The 18008-nt window shown below is 49.0% G+C and overlaps 1 protein-coding gene across 2 annotated transcripts in view; it reads right to left on the minus strand.

The window, feature by feature from the left end:
- The window catches only part of insrb (insulin receptor b), a 195948-nt gene that overhangs the window by 59222 nt on the left and 118718 nt on the right, over positions 1-18008 (minus strand). For both annotated transcript variants that reach the window (XM_064936127.1, XM_064936126.1), the window contains exon 3: positions 1500-1824. In XM_064936127.1, the coding sequence (XP_064792199.1) occupies positions 1500-1824 (325 nt within the window). The remainder of the gene's footprint in view (positions 1-1499; positions 1825-18008) is intronic.

The raw sequence follows: 18008 nt of genomic DNA on the forward strand, positions 1-18008 counted from the left end.
TTAACTTTCTCATCTCTGCTGTGAGGTCAGCCAGTGTACTCCCGGGGACTATGGTGTTGTAGGCTGAGCTGTAGTCAATGAACAGCATTCTTACATAGGTATTTCTCTCGTCCAGATGGGATGGGGCAGCGTGCAGGGCAATGGAAATTGCATCATCCGTGAATCTATTGGGATGGTATGAACATTTCAGTGGGTCTAGGGTAAGGTGGAAGTGATATGACCCTTAACTAGCCTCTCAAAACACTTCATGATGAAAGAAGTGAGTGCTACGGGGCGATAAGTCATTTAAGTTCAGTTACCTTAGCTTTCTTGGAAACAGGAACAATGGTGGACATTTTGAAGCAAGTGGGGACAACAGACTAGGATAGGGAGAGATTTAATATGTCTGTTAACATTCCAGCCAGCTGATCTGTGCATGCTCTGAGGATGCGGCTGGGGATGCCGTCTGGGCCTGCAGGCTTGCGAGGGTTAACACGTTTATATGTCTTGCTCACGTCGGCCATGGAGAACAAGAGCATGCAGTCCTTGGGAGCGACTTGTGTCATCGGCCCTGTGTTATCCTCAAAGCGGGCGAGGGCGTTTTGCTTGTCAGGGAGCAAGACATTGTGTCCGCGACGTGGCTGGTTTTCACTTTAAGCAATTATCTGTAGTCCCTGACACATACGTCTCGTGTCTCAGCCATTGAATTGTGACTCCACTTTGTCTCTGTACTGATGCTTTGACTGTTTGATTGGCATAAGAAGGGCCTGGACTGTTTGTGTTCGATCATATTCTCAGTCCCCTTGCCGTGGTTAAATGCAGTGGTTTCAGTTTCGCGTGTATGCTACCATCTGTCCACGGTTTTTGGTTTGGATAGGTTTTAAAATAGGTCACAGTGGGAACAAACATCGCCTAAACACTTTCTGATGAACTCCGTCACTGCGTCAGTATTATTCTCAGAAGCAACCTGGAATATGTCCCAGTCCAGGTGATAAAAACAGTCTTGAAGCATGGATTACGACCGGTCAGACCAGCGTTGAATAGACCTGAGCATGGGTACTTCCTATTTGAGTTTTTGCCTATAGGAAGAGGGGTTGGGGGGGGGCTTGTAGCCATCACGGTAGGGTGACTAACAATGAGAGTTTTGAATCGTGAGAGCTGCAGGCGATGTGTGTTGATAGAACTTCGGTAGAGGTTTGCTGTATTAAAGTCTCCGGCTCTGGCCCTCAAACCATCACGGTCACCTAATCATCCCCAGTTTACAATTGTCTCATTCATCCCCCTCCTCTCCCCTGTAACTATTCCCCAGGTCGTTGCTGCAAATGAGAACGTGTTCTCAGTCAACTTACCTGGTAAAATAACGGATAAATAAACCTAAATCAAGGCCAAATCTACATTGGAGTTGCTTACCAAGAAGACTGTGAATGTTCCTGAGTGGCCAAGTTTTGTTCTATATCGGAGACTTACGGAGTAGAGTTGATAGTGGTCTATGGCTGTCATGTTCTATATCGGAGACTTACCTAGTAGAGTTGATGGTGGTATATCCTGAGGGGCATTCTGGGATGCAGGCTCCGTTGTGGATGACGTACTCGTGGCAGTCGTTGCCCTTCCCGTTCTTGCACTGGTTGTGGAGGTCCTGGCAGAAGGAGAGAGAGACGCAGCGCCAGCCCTTGAAGGTGTAGTATCCCTGGGGACAGCGGTCCACACAGGTGTCCTGGTGCTGGACGTTCTGGCATGTCACACAGCGGCTGGCGTTGCCTGCCTCCGAGCAACCTCCCAGGCACTGGTCGTGGCAGCAGTGGCCATGTTGGGTACAGGCCCGATGTTTACAGGTGGAGGGACACACTGTGGAGGGAGGGTGGGGGGGGGGGGGGCAGGATGGGAGGAGAGAGGGATGATGGTAAGAACTCAATACAGGAGGAGAACATTTGTACAATCCTCAGTGTAAAGCTGTCGGAGTTCAGTCTCGTATCAGATTGGACTGTGGATAAAACTAACACCTGGATCAAATAGGTCAGTGTGTTTCCCTTAGCCATTCAGCTTGTCATTTCACTCCTATTGGACAAATACAGGTCTGCACTTTCATCAAAAACTAGCTAGAAACTGAAACATCCGGAAGCCACCAATGGATCTCAGCTAAAGTTCTAGACAGCCTTCCCAAAGTGCAGAGCTCCGGACCAACAGCACTGCTGGGAGTCCTCCGGTCCACCGGTGTCGAACAGCGGCCCGCCGTGGAGACACTCCAGACGGCGACAAACACCTCAGACAAAATGGAAACAGGCAGAACATAGTGAGGGGATTGGAGAGGCTGCTGTAGCAAAGCTCTGTGTCATTCTGCGCATTCGGTGAGCAGGGGAGAGAGGGGAGCTGGCTGGGTTCAACTGTCACAATACATGGGGGTCTCTGCACGGCCGGTCGTCAGCACATAAAGGACGACCGTATTCCTCCTTCTTGCTGAACTGGGCTGGCTTGACTCCCAGTAACCTATAGCACCTGCCTGGTGGGATGACCCCTTCTAACAATGACCTAGTTCACAGTCAGAAATCTTGCTACAGTAGCTCCTGTCCCTGGTCCCGGTCCCCAGCCACGGTAAAAATAACCCACCGCAGTGCCGCCTTGGCCAGGCTCGGACACAACCAGCTCATAAACAGAGATGGTCAAAACAAGTTGGCTCACACCATTCTGTCCGTCTCCGACTGTTTGAACAGCATGCTGGCGTGTCGACTTTGTTCAGATGTTGAAATCAACATTATTTCTCAGAATGAGAACGAGTATACATTTCCTTTTATAGGCCTACTTGTGTTTTTATGCTTATTGCACATGTAGAAAACACAGACTAGACAGCAAGTATAAAAGTCTTTGGATAAAATGCAGCTAGGGATACACGGTACCTTAACGCCGTGGGTGACAAACTGATGTGGGAGAAAATTTACAAGATTATGTTATAATAGTGTTTATGCATCGAATAGCTTTGATGAGTACTCTCTCATCAGTGGCTATGGGACTGAGTTGGGCCTCTGGGCTTGAGCTGACAGTTGTCTCGGTGATTAAGCATAAAAGACTGCAATCCATAGACTAGATGTGGTGGGTGTGACCCGAGATAGCCTGGAGGAGTAGAACAAAAATTCTTATTGTTTCTAATCATTCTTGCATCTGGTAAACTAAGTCGGGTTTGGGAGTTAAACTCCAGGTGCAAATAACTACAAGATGAACCCGAGGTGACTTATGCTGCCCCCCGATCTGCATGGGAGGGGTGGAACCAGCCATGAAGAAGCACATATAAGAACTCTACATTGTCTGTAAGGTTACGCTCTCTGCAACACACTCAAGAGTGTAGAGTGGACAGTTTCATCATTTCAATAATTAAATAAAAGATGATTGTTTTGAAGAAATTACAAAGTGTCTCTCACTTGATTAGAATATTCCACGACACTGAGCATCCAATTTTCCATAATGAATATTCATTAATACTCCCATTTTTAGTAGTGTTTGCTCTGCGTGCAATTTGAGAGGTTGAGACATAAAAAGGGTATCGATTGAAAAGTGAACTTCTTCTCTATTACAGTAAAATAATGTCCTAATGTGGGTTTGGTGTCCATAAGACCGATTCTGTTAGACCCAGCCTCAAATAACGAGTTGAAACCGCTTGTCAGATATGAGATATCACTTCCTCCTCTTTGTTGTTGTGAGTAGCAGGGGGAGGCAGCGTGGTGTATGGCGTGGGGGATGTGGTGTATGGCGTGGGGGATGAGTATGGCGTGGGGGCGTGCATGGTGTGTGGGGGGAGGGGCATGACGTGTGGTGTATGGCGTGGGGGACGTGGTGTGTGGCGTGGGGGCATGGCGTGTGGGGGGAGGGGCAAGGCGAGTGGGGGGGAGGGGCATGACGTGTGGTGTATGACGTGGGGGACGTGGTGTGTGGCGTGGAGTATGGCGTGGGGGCATGGCGTGTGGGGGAGAGGGGCAAGGCGAGTGGGGTGTGGGGCAAGGCGTGTGGGGTGTGGGGCAAGGCGTGTGGGGTGTGGGGCAAGACATGTGGGGTGTGGTGGGGGGGAGGGGCGTGGTGTGTTTGTATAAATGGGAAGGTGCACAGTCACAGCAGAAGCGAAGGAGAAGAGACAAATAAGACCATCGGACATGAACGCTAATAAAAAATGTAGATAAAAAACTTTCTTGTGATACAGGTATTTGGAAAATTGCGCTAAAACATAAATTTCAATGAAACAAATGAATTTGACATATTGCCCAGCACTGATACTGACAACATGGAGGAGATAAATATATAAATCTAACGCATCAAAGAAATATTGTCCATAAACATTTAAGGCAGCATTACGAAAAAATAAATATATCTATATTAAAGCCATTAAATAACGGTAATCAAGTCACAACAAGGCCGATTTCAAACGCCAGACATCAAAATTCTAATAACCGGCGCATTAACTGACCGCGGTGCGAATGCAAACTAAGTCAGATAAATCCTACACATGCTCGGTTAATGCACTGGAATGAGTCACAATCAAAGAAATTACTCATCAAATTATGGAATTACACGTTGAATTCACAGCGATTTAAAAAAAACTTTTTTTTGTTTTTGTTTTGAGTCACGACATTACTTTAGTTAAATCTAACGAGTAAAATGTACTAGATTACTTTTTAAAGTAACGAATCCCAATAACACTGCCCGTGACAATACGTGCTGTAGTGGTGCAGTGCGGTGTGTTCTAGTTGTTCTGTAGTGGTGCAGTATGGTGTGTTCTAGTTGTTCTGTAGTGGTGCAGTATGGTGTGTTCTAGTTGTTCTGTAGCGGTGTGTAAACTAGATAATTTGTTCTGTAGTGGTGCATTCTGTAGTGGTGCAGTACGGTGTGTTCTGTAGTGGTGCAGTACGGGGTGTTCTGTAGTGGTGCAGTACGGGGTGTTCTATAGTGGTGCAGTACGGTGTGTTCTATAGTGGTGCAGTACGGTGTGTTCTATAGTGGTGCAGTACGGTGTGTTCTATAGTGGTGCAGTACGGTGTGTTCTGTAGTGGTGCAGTACGGTGTGTTCTGTAGTGGTGCAGTACGGTGTGTTCTGTAGTGGTGCAGTACGGTGTGTTCTGTAGTGGTGCAGTACGGTGTATTCTGTAGTGGTGCAGTACGGTGTGTTCTGTAGTGGTGCAGTACGGTGTGTTCTGTAGTGGTGCAGTACGGTGTGTTCTGTAGTGGTGCAGTACGGTGTGTTCTGTAGTGGTGCAGTACGGTGTGTTCTGTAGTGGTGCAGTACGGTGTGTTCTGTAGTGGTGCAGTACGGTGTGTTCTGTAGTGGTGCAGTACGGTGTGTTCTGTAGTGGTGCAGTACGGGGTGTTCTGTAGTGGTGCAGTACGGTGTGTTCTGTAGTGGTGCAGTACGGTGTGTTCTGTAGTGGTGCAGTACGGGGTGTTCTATAGTGGTGCAGTACGGGGTGTTCTGTAGTGGTGCAGTACGGGGTGTTCTGTAGTGGTGCAGTACGGTGTGTTCTGTAGTGGTGCAGTACGGTGTGTTCTGTAGTGGTGCAGTACGGTGTGTTCTGTAGTGGTGCAGTACGGTGTGTTCTGTAGTGGTGCAGTACGGTGTGTTCTGTAGTGATGCAGTACGGGGTGTTCTATAGTGGTGCAGTACGGTGTGTTCTATAGTGGTGCAGTACGGTGTGTTCTGTAGTGGTGCAGTACGGTGTGTTCTGTAGTGGTGCAGTACGGTGTGTTCTATAGTGGTGCAGTACGGTGTGTTCTGTAGTGGTGCAGTACGGTGTGTTCTGTAGTGGTGCAGTACGGTGTGTTCTATAGTGGTGCAGTACGGTGTGTTCTATAGTGGTGCAGTACGGTGTGTTCTGTAGTGGTGCAGTACGGTGTGTTCTGTAGTGGTGCAGTACGGGGTGTTCTATAGTGGTGCCGTACGGTGTGTTCTATAGTGGTGCAGTACGGTGTGTTCTATAGTGTTGCAGTACGGTGTGTTCTGTAGTGTTGCAGTACGGTGTGTTCTGTAGTGGTGCAGTACGGTGTGTTCTATAGTGGTGCAGTACGGTGTGTTCTATAGTGGTGCAGTACGGTGTGTTCTGTAGTGGTGCAGTACGGTGTGTTCTGTAGTGGTGCAGTACGGTGTGTTCTGTAGTGGTGCAGTACGGTGTGTTCTGTAGTGGTGCAGTACGGTGTGTTCTGTAGTGGTGCAGTACGGTGTGTTCTGTAGTGGTGCAGTACGGTGTGTTCTGTAGTGGTGCAGTACGGTGTGTTCTGTAGTGGTGCAGTATGGTGTGTTCTATAGTGGTACAGTACGGTGTGTTCTGTATTGGTGCAGTATGGTGTGTTCTATAGTGGTGCAGTACGTTGTGTTCTATAGTGGTGCAGTACGGTGTGTTCTATAGTGGTGCAGTATGGTGTGTTCTATAGTGGTGCAGTACGGTGTGTTCTGTATTGGTGCAGTATGGTGTGTTCTATAGTGGTGCAGTACGTTATGTTCTATAGTGGTGCAGTACGGTATGTTCTGTATTGGTGCAGTACAGTGTGTTCTATAGTGGTGCAGTACGGTGTGTTCTGTATTGGTGCAGTACGGTGTGTTCTGTAGTGGTGCAGTACGGTGTGTTCTGTATTGGTGCAGTACGGTGTGTTCTGTATTGGTGCAGTACGGTGTGTTCTATAGTGGTGCAGTACGGTATGTTCTGTAGTGGTGCAGTACGGTGTGTTCTGTATTGGTGCAGTACGGTGTGTTCTATAGTGGTGCAGTACGGTATGTTCTGTAGTGGTGCAGTACGGTGTGTTCTGTAGTGGTGCAGTACGGTGTGTTCTATAGTGGTGCAGTACGGTGTGTTCTGTATTGGTGCAGTACGGTGTGTTCTGTAGTGGTGCAGTACGGTGTGTTCTATAGTGGTGCAGTACGGCGTGTTCTATAGTGGTGCAGTACGGTGTGTTCTGTAGTGGTGCAGTACGGTGTGTTCTATAGTGGTGCAGTACGGTGTGTTCTATAGTGGTGCAGTACGTTATGTTCTATAGTGGTGCAGTACGGTGTGTTCTATAGTGGTGCAGTACGGTGCGCTCCAGTGTGAGGCCATCTGGGGCTGCTGCTAGTGAGGACACACAGACTGACCACAGGCTTGGGAGTCTTCATCGTTCTCCTCGGGACCCGCCCATCCTCTCGCTCTCTCTCTCACACACACACACAAAGTGGACAGTTCTGAAATACCCGCCCTGTGCTCACCCCAGCGGAAAACGTTACAGGAGTGCTTCTCATTTCATACATGGCTGGCAACGTGGCTGCAAAGGACCAACAACAAAAAGTCCTGAAATGTTCCTTTTGTTTTTTGGGGAAGGGTTATGATGTTGCCACTGAACTATTTAACAGTTGACAGGAGGAAAACTCTTGGGAGAGGAGAAGAGGAATTGACAAGCATGGTTAAGAATGTATTAGTGGGTGCCAGTGTGCCAGACAGACAGTCAGTCAGACAGCCAGAGACAGACAGCCAGAGACAGACAGCTAGACAGACAGCTAGACAGACAGCCAGCTAGACAGACAGCTAGACAGACAGCTAGACAGACAGCCAGGGCAAGACAGCCAGGGCAAGACAGCCAGGGCAAGACAGCCAGGGCAAGACAGCCAGGGCAAGACAGCCAGGGCAAGACAGCCAGGGAAAGACAGCCAGGGAAAGACAGCCAGGGAAAGACAGGCACAGCCAGACAGCCAGGGAAAGACAGGCACAGCCAGACAGCCAGGGAAAGACAGGCACAGCCAGACAGCCAGGGAAAGACAGAGACAGCCAGCCAGCCAGCCAGACAGACAGCCTTCGAGGGATGACACCACAGTGAGGACATCACACACACTGTTACTGTCAACAGAAGAACAAGGAAGGATCCCTCTCAGCAAGCAAGCTGGGGGAGAGAGGGAGGGTGCTGGGGGAGAGAGGGAGGGTGCTGGGGGAGAGAGAGGGAGGGTGCTGGGGGAGAGAGAGAAGTACTGGAGGAGAGAGGGAGGGTGCTGGGGGAGAGAGAGAAGTACTGGAGGAGAGAGAGGAAGGGTGCTGGGGGAGAGAGGGAGGGTGCTGGGGGAGAGAGAGAAGTACTGGAGGAGAGAGAGGAAGGGGCTGAAGGAGGGATAGCGTGGGCTCTAAGAGGGGTGGGGAGGTGAAGGGAGGGACTGTGGAAGGAAGGGGGAGTGTGGAAGGAGGGGGGGAGGGGGCTGGAGGGAGTGAGGGGGCTGGAGGAGGAATAGTGTGGGTTCAGAGAGGTAGGGGGTGAAGGGAGGGAGTGAAGGAGGTGGAGGGAGGGGTGGAGGGATAGTGTGGGTTCAGAAAGGTGGGGAGGTGAAGGGAGGTGGGAGGGAGGGAGAGGTGGAGGGACGGGGCTGGAGGAGGAATAGTGTGGGTTCAGAGGGGTGGAGAGGAGATGAAGGAAGGGAGGGAGGGGTGAAGGGAGGTGGGCTCCTCCAGCCTCCTCCAGAGGTGGGGAGGTGATGGGAGGGAGGGAAAGTGTGGGTTCAGAGAGGTGGAGAGAAGATGGAGGGAGGGAGGGGTGAAGGGAGGGAGGGGTCTCTTTGACATCAGAGCCTTTTTCTGTTTCCCTTCACACTGAGCAGTGAACACTCTCACACAAACAGAAAAATGCATCAACATACTTTCACTCCCCGCTCTTCTCTCTTTGTGCAGTGCAGTGTGTACATGCTGTGACCACGTTGTGTCAGTCTGACTCCCGATCCCCCGGGAGGAATCCATTCCGTAGTACAGCTCCCACACCAGATCCGCCCTCACCCTTAACCAATGTGTTTGCTGGCTGTGGAAAGCAGCCATTCAATGGCCTCTTCCATATCAGGGAGGAGAGCTGCCCGGGGTTAACCCTTTCATGTCAGGGAGGAGAGCTGCCCGGGGTTAACCCTTTCATGTCAGGGAGGAGAGCTGCCCGGGGTTAACCCTTTCATGTCAGGGAGGAGAGCTGCCCGGGGTTAACCCTTTCATGGCAGGGAGGAGAGCTGCCCGGGGTTAACCCTTCCATGTCAGGGAGGAGAGCTGCCCGGGGTTAACCCTTTCATGTCAGGGAGGAGAGCTGCTCGGGGTTAACCCTTTCATGTCAGGGAGGAGAGCTGCCCGGGGTTAACCCTTTCATGTCAGGGAGGAGAGCTGCCCGGGGTTAACCCTTTCATGTCAGGGAGGAGAGCTGCCCGGGGTTAACCCTTTCCTGTCAGGGAGGAGAGCTGCCCGGGGTTAACCCTTTCATGTCAGGGAGGAGAGCTGCCCGGGGTTAACCCTTTCATGTCAGGGAGGAGAGCTGCCCGGGGTTAACCCTTTCATGGCAGGGAGGAGAGCTGCCCGGGGTTAACCCTTTCATGTCAGGGAGGAGAGCTGCTCGGGGTTAACCCTTCCATGTCAGGGAGGAGAGCTGCTCGGGGTTAACCCTTTCATGTCAGGGAGGAGAGCTGCTCGGGGTTAACCCTTCCATGGAAAGCAAACAGAAAGCAACCGAGGCAAACTAGGAGAATACGAGGCCATTTCTCTCTGCTGAGGGGAGCTCCCTCCCTCCTCTCTCTCTCCATCCTCTCTCTCCCTCCCGCTCAGCCCTTTTTGCCCCAGGCCTGCTCAGAGCCTACTACTAGCTAGCACAATGTTTATGCTAACACTGCGGCTAACACTGCCCTGCAGCATTCCCATTCTGATCACGCTAAAGCTAGGTTACGCTAGCAGTGCCAAACACAGCCCGTTCATTCATCCCCCTCCTCCCCTCAGCCTGAATCAGTCTCCCTATCCCCCCCCCCCCCCCCCATCTCTCTCTCTCTTGCGTTTCCAGGCCACGGCCCCTCTTTCATTCATATGCCTTGTTTTTATTTCAAACCGGATGAAGGAGAAGAAAAAATATTTTTTGATTAAAAAAAAATATATATATATATATATATTTAACGAGGCTAGTCAGTTGAGAACAAATTCTTATTTACAATTATGGCCTACCGGGGAACAGTGGGTTAACTGCCTTGTTCAGGGGCAGAATGATGGATGATTCCAACGACTCAACAGAAGATGAAAACCTACACTGTTCCACTAACACTACACCCAGCATATCACCATTCCACTAACACTACACCCAGCTTATCACTATTCCACTAACACTACACCCAGCGTATCACTATTCCACTAACACTACACCCAGCTTATCACTATTCCACTAACACTACACCCAGCGTATCACTATTCCACTAACACTACACCCAGCTTATCACTATTCCACTAACACTACACCCAGCTTATCACTATTCCACTAACACTACACCCAGCGTATCACTATTCCACTAACACTACACCCAGCTTATCACTATTCCACTAACACTACACCAAGCTTTTTCACTATTCCACTAACACTACACCCAGCGTATCACTATTCCACTAACACTACACCCAGCTTATCACTATTCCACTAACACTACACCCAGCGTATCACTATTCCACTATCACTACACCCAGCTTATCACTATTCCACTAACACTACACCCAGCGTATCACTATTCCACTAACACTACACCCAGCTTATCACTATTCCACTAACACTACACCCAGCGTATCACTATTCCACTAACACTACACCCAGCTTATCACTATTCCACTAACACTACACCCAGCTTATCACTATTCCACTAACACTACACCCAGCGTATCACTATTCCACTAACACTACACCCAGCTTATCACTATTCCACTAACACTACACCCAGCTTATCACTATTTCACTAACACTACACCCAGCTTATCACTATTCCACTAACACTACACCCAGCGTATCACCATTCCACTAACACTACACCCAGCTTATCACTATTCCACTAACACTACACCCAGCTTATCACTATTCCACTAACACTACACCCATCGTATCACTATTCCACTAACACTACACCCAGCTTATCACTATTCCACTAACACTACACCCAGCGTATCACTATTCCACTATCACTACACCCAGCTTATCACTATTCCACTAACACTACACCCAGCGTATCACTATTCCACTAACACTACACCCAGCTTATCACTATTCCACTAACACTACACCCAGCTTATCACTATTTCACTAACACTACACCCAGCTTATCACTATTCCACTAACACTACACCCAGCGTATCACCATTCCACTAACACTACACCCAGCTTATCACTATTCCACTAACACTACACCCAGCTTATCACTATTCCACTAACACTACACCCATCGTATCACTATTCCACTAACACTACACCCAGCTTATCACTATTCCACTAACACTACACCCAGCGTATCACTATTCCACTATCACTACACCCAGCTTATCACTATTCCACTAACACTACACCCAGCGTATCACTATTCCACTAACACTACACCCAGCTTATCACTATTCCACTAACACTACACCCAGCGTATCACTATTCCACTAACACTACACCCAGCTTATCACTATTCCACTAACACTACACCCAGTGTATCACTATTCCACTAACACTACACCCAGCTTATCACTATTCCACTAACACTACACCCAGCGTATCACTATTCCACTAACACTACACCCAGCGTATCACTATTCCACTAACACTAGACCCAGCTTATCACTATTCCACTAACACTACACCCAGCTTATCACTATTCCACTAACACTACACCCAGCTTATCACTATTCCACTAACACTACACCCAGCGTATCACTATTCCACTAACACTACACCCAGCGTATCACTATTCCACTAACACTACACCCAGCGTATCACTATTCCACTAACCCTACACCCAGCTTATCACTATTCCACTAACACTACACCCAGCTTATCACTATTCCACTAACACTACACCCAGCGTATCACTATTCCACTAACCCTACACCCAGCGTATCACTATTCCACTAACCCTACACCCAGCGTATCACTATTCCACTATCACTACACCCAGCTTATCACTATTCCACTAACCCTACACCCAGCGTATCACTATTCCACTAACCCTACACCCAGCGTATCACTATTCCACTAACACTACACCCAGCGTATCACTATTCCACTATCACTACACCCAGCTTATCACTATTCCACTAACCCTACACCCAGCGTATCACTATTCCACTAACCCTACACCCAGCGTATCACTATTCCACTAACCCTACACCCAGCGTATCACTATTCCACTAACACTACACCCAGCTTATCACTATTTCACTAACCCTACACCCAGCTTATCACTATTCCACTAACCCTACACCCAGCATATCACTATTCCACTAACACTACACCCAGCGTATCACTATTCCACTAACACTACACCCAGCTTATCACTATTCCACTAACACTACACCCAGCTTATCACTATTCCACTATCACTACACCCAGCTTATCACTATTCCACTAACCCTACACCCAGCGTATCACTATTCCACTAACCCTACACCCAGCGTATCACTATTCCACTAACACTACACCCAGCGTATCACTATTCCACTATCATTACACCCAGCTTATCACTATTCCACTAACCCTACACCCAGCTTATCACTATTCCACTAACACTACACCCAGCGTATCACTATTCCACTAACACTACACCCAGCTTATCACTATTCCACTAACACTACACCGAGCGTATCACTATTCCACTAACCCTACACCCAGCGTATCACTATTCCACTAACACTACACCCAGCGTATCACTATTCCACTAACACTACACCCAGCGTATCACTATTCCACTAACACTACACCCAGCGTATCACTATTCCACTAACACTACACCCAGCGTATCACTATTCCACTAACACTACACCCAGCTTATCACTATTCCACTAACACTACACCCAGCGTATCACTATTCCACTAACACTACACCCAGCGTATCACTATTCCACTAACACTACACCCAGCCAGGCAGCTTCTCATCTCTCACTAGTGTGTTCTGCTGGATTTTAATGTGTTTTCTTTCCTGATGATCAAAGGTGAGCTGTGTGTTTACGTTTCATGTGTTCAGGGCTGTAAACCCCCCAAAGAGAGAGCCTGGGAAGAGAGGCGGTGGGTGTGAGCCAATAGCAGCGCAGGCACAGGAACATACTTCCTGCTTTTACACATAAACCACCCCTCTAATTGGCAGTGTTGTCTGAGGGCAAAGGGTGGGGAACCATAACAAACAGGCTTTACCCCAGAGGCTCTCTCACACACACACACAAGCTTACAAGGAAAAGTTAACTAAGAAAACACACACTTACACACAGGCATGCACTTTTACTATATATTTGCACTGTCTAGGAGTCCTACGATTCAAAAGCTGAACGATAAATGCTTCTAGTGATCGGATTTAAAACATCATCCCATGGAGGAGGAGCATGGAGAAGAGGAGGATGATGGAGAGGAGGAAGAGGAGGAGGATGGAGAGGAGGAAGAGGATGGAGAGGAGGAAGAGGAGGAGGATGGAGAGGAGGAAGAGGATGGGTGGAGAGGAGGAAGAGGAGGAAGAGGGTGGAGAGGAGGAAGAGGGTGGAGAGGAGGAAGAGGATGGAGAGGAGGAAGAGGATGGAGAGGAGGAAGAGGATGGAGAGGAGGAAGAGGATGGAGAGGAGGAAGAGGATGGAGAGGAGGAAGATGGAGAGGAGGAAGATGGAGAGGAGGAAGATGGAGAGGAGGAAGATGGAGAGGAGGAAGATGATGAGGGTGGAAAGGAGGAGGATGGACAGGAGGAGGAGGAGGATGAGGGTGGAAAGGAAGAGGGTGGACAGGAGGAGGAGGAAGACTATAGGGGGAATGAAAACATCAACAGACGGATCCCTGGGAGGCAGGGCATGAGCCGTAGTGTCACTATATCGTCAGACTGAGGACACGCTGCCAGGCCTGACACACAGATTATTATGGAGGCAACAACAACAGGGAGAGAGAGAGAGAGAATGAAACATTTGTGGACAGGAGAGGGAAGAGGAGAGGAGCTCCCCATCAGGTGAAAACAACAGTTTGAGAAGGAAAGGGGAAACAGAATGAACACTGTGGTGGTGTTGAGGAGGAAAGGGGAAACAGAATGAACGCTGTCGTGGTGTTGAGGAGGAACAGTGAAACAGAGTGAACGCTGTGGTGGTGTTGAGGAGGAAAGGTGAAACAGAGTGAACGCTGTGGTGGTGATGTCAGAATTGCCCCAGGCCACAGATAGTTGTGTTGGGAAAGGTGGAGGAAGTTGGAAAGAGCTGGAACACCACCCCACCCAGTCAGGGTGTTCGAGGGATGAGAAAGGGAGCTGTACACAGAGGGTGAAGGTTAGCTCTATGGCTAGTAACTTCGAACCTTACTATCTTGGAACTATTCACACAGTGTTACTAGAAGAAGTGATGTGAAAAATAACTGCGCTCACTGTTCCCATTGATAAGTCTATTTATATATATATATATATAAAAAAAAAGGTTAAGACATCTCAACTGTCACCAAGACAACGACATACAAAAAGGTAGGTTGACGTCCTAGCTGCTGTGTATGCAATGACTCGTTTCCTGACGCTCAGCCATAAAACACTCAAATGTTTGGATAAGAAAGTAGCTGCTTTGTCCAGTCTCTCTCCTGTGTAAATTCAACTCATCCCGAGGGGACGATGGCTTTGGGGTGTATAACATGCGGCGACGGAGAAGCAGAGAATGTTCTAGATGATTTCGTCGACAGCGTGTTCTAAAAGTTAGGCCTCTGCTATTTTGGCCGTCTTTTGAGTATGTAGAATCACCGTTTAGTTCATTGCACATGCGTGCAAAACAAAAATGGCACGATAGCACCTGACCTATTTGATAAGATCAGGGCTTGTGTACACGTGCGTGTAAGGCTGCTGAGTGTCAGCAGAGGAACAGCTCGTCAGGAGAAGGCATCAGGCCTGTTCAGACAGGCCTCAGTCAGGAGAGGCCCTCACTGCTATGGGCTCCATATGGCTGACTCTCTCCCTCTCGCTCTGGCCTATAGTAGTGCACTATATGGGGATTAGGGCAGCATTTAGGAGTCATTAATAAGATGAATTGGTGAAAGGAAGAATAGGGCTCCGGAGTGGCGCAGCGGTATCACTACAGACCCCGGTTCAAATCCAGGCTCTATCACATCCGGCCGTGATTGGGAGGTGCTCTTGTTCTCCATGGACTTTACAGTGTGACCTTTTTGGTGTTAGAGCTACAGGATGCGAATTTCTGCTTGAAAAAGCTAGCCTTTGCTGACTTCCCTGAACAGTTGCATATAGTAGGGACTATTCGATACTATTGCAGTCCGCCATAGGATGTTTTTATGCTGGTCAAGGGCAGTCAGGTCTGGAGTGAATCAAGGGCTATATCTGTTCTTAGTTCTACATTTTTTGAAAGGGGCATGTTTATTTAAGATGGTGAGGAAATTACTTTTAAAGAACGACCAGGCATCCTCTACTGACGGGATGAGGTCAATATCCTTCCAGGATACCCGGGCCAGGTCGATAAGAAAGGCCTGCTCGCAGAAGTGTTTTAGGGAGCGTTTGACAGTGATGAGGGTTGGTCGTTTGACCGCAGACCCATAGCAGATACAGGTAATGAGGCAGTGATCTCTGAGATCCTGATTGTAACCAGTGTATGTGTATTTGGAGGGCAAGTTGGTCAGGATAATGTCTATGAGGGTGCCCATGTTTACAGATTTAGGGTTGTACCTGGTGGGTTCCTTGATGATTTGTGTGAGATTGAGGGCATCAAGCTTAGATTGTAGGACTGCCGGCGTGGTAAGCATATCCCAGTTTAGGTCACCTAACAGAACGAACTCTGAAGCTAGATGGGGGGGCGATCAATTCACAAATGGTGTCCAGGGCACAGCTGGGAGCGGAGGGGGGTCGATAGCAGGTTAATTTTTAAAAGTAGAAGTTCAAACTGTTTGGGTATAGACCTGGAAAGTATGACAGAACTTTGCAGGCTCTCACTGCAGTAGATTACAACTCCTCCCCTTTGGCAGTTCTATCTTGATGGAATATGTTGTAGCTGGGTATGGAAATCTCAGAATTGTTGGTGGCCTTCCTAAGCCAGGATTCAGACACGGCAAGGACATCAGGGTTGGCGGAGTGTGCTAAAGCAGTGAGCAAAACAAACTTAGGGAGGAGGCATCTGATGTTGACATGCATGAAACCAAGGTTTTTTCGATCACAGAAGTCAACAAATGAGGGTGCCTGGGGACACGCAGGGCCTGGGTTTACCTCCACATCACCCGAGGAACAGAGGAGGAGTAGTAGGATGAGGGTACGGCTAAAGTCTATCAAAACTGGTCACCTAGAGCGTTGAGGACAAAGAATAAAAGGAGTAGATTTCTGGGCATGGTAGAATAGATTCAGGGCATAATGTGCAGACAGGGGTATGGAGGGGTGTGGGTACAGCGGAGGTAAGCCCAGGCACTGAGTGATAAGAGAGGTTGTATCTCTGGATAAGCTGGTTATAATGGGTGAGGTCAACACATGTGTGGGAGGTGTGACAAGGGGGGTATCAAGAGGTATAATGAGTGGAACCTAGTGGCTCCGCAGTATACTAAAACAATGATAACTAACCTAAACAACAGTATACAAGGAATATTGACATATTAGAGACATACAGCAAGGCATAAAGTAATCACAGGTGTTGATTTGGGGAGATAACGAAAACAACAACAGGTAAAATGGCATTGTTTTGAGGTTCCATTCTCCTTGTATGGTATGAGGGTGTCATTTCTAAAGACATCCCAACTGGGTTAGTTAGGTAGAATTGTGTGACTGAACAACAGGGTTGTATAACTGAGCTAAAACCAAAGGTCACAGAGTCAAATGGCCTTAAGGGTTCCATGCAATGGGTCTAAAGCTTTAGGCTTGTTGTTCAACAACACCGCGATAGAACATGTCAACTCGGGGAAAACAGACCTGTTCCTAAGCTGGCCTACTGCATGGTGGCGGGAAGGAGGGGGCAGAGAGGATATGCTGAGGTCGTTTTATTAATATATATTTGTGTTGAAGTAGACATGTTCGCACTTCCTCATTCTCTTCCTCTTCCTTCCTACCCTCTTCTTAGTCCCATCACTCTCTCCTGCTCCTCTGAGGGCCCATCAGCAGTTAGACGCCGGCGGGCCTGAAACCGACCCCCATTAAGAGCCAAGAGCGAGGCGATACACCAGGGAACAGGCCATCAGCTGTGCAGAGCCACAATGCCCTCCTAGCCAGAGCCACAATGCCCTCCTAGCCAGAGCCACAATGCCCTCCTAGCCAGAGCCACAATGCCCTCCTAGCCAGAGCCACAACGCCCTCCTAGCCAGAGCCACAACGCCCTCCTAGCCAGAGCCACAACGCCCTCCTAGCCAGAGCCACAACGCCCTCCTAGCCAGAGCCACAACGCCTTCCTAGCCAGAGCCACAACGTCCTCCTAGCCAGAGCCACAACGTCCTCCTAGCCAGAGCCACAACGTCCTCCTAGCCAGAGCCACAACGTCCTCCTAGCCAGAGCCACAACGCCCTCCTAGCCAGAGCCACAACGCCCTCCTAGCCAGAGCCACAACGCCCTCCTAGCCAGAGCCACAACGCCCTCCTAGCCAGAGCCACAACGTCCTCCTAGCCAGAGCCACAATGTCCTACTGGTTTCCACAGCACATACCAGCTAACTATCCATCTAGCAGCAATTTGTCTGATGGTTTCCTCTCCTTTAGAACACACCACTACATCTCATTACAGACATTCAAGAGGAACGTTCACTAAATACACCTCCTCATCCTCAATAATTGATGCTTCTGCTGCCTCCTCTCCCCCCCCCCACAGCGCTGAGTGGACAGAACAGTGACAGTGGGAAGGTGATGGACAGTCAGCCAGGAGCACGGCACAGGGCCGTCAGTCACCACACATCGCATCTCATTTATCTACTGAACCACAGACCTGCTCTACTCTGTCCTGTCCTGCTCCACCACAGACCTGCTCCACCACAGACCTGCTCTACTCTGTCCTGTCCTGCTCCACCACAGACCTGCTCTACTCTGTCCTGTCCTGCTGCACCACAGACCTGCTCTACTCTGTCCTGTCCTGCTGCACAACAGACCTGCTCTACTCTGTCCTGTCCTACT

This window comes from Oncorhynchus masou, chromosome 24, assembly GCF_036934945.1.
Source record: "Oncorhynchus masou masou isolate Uvic2021 chromosome 24, UVic_Omas_1.1, whole genome shotgun sequence".
In the NCBI taxonomy this organism is placed as follows: Eukaryota; Metazoa; Chordata; class Actinopteri; order Salmoniformes; family Salmonidae; genus Oncorhynchus; species Oncorhynchus masou.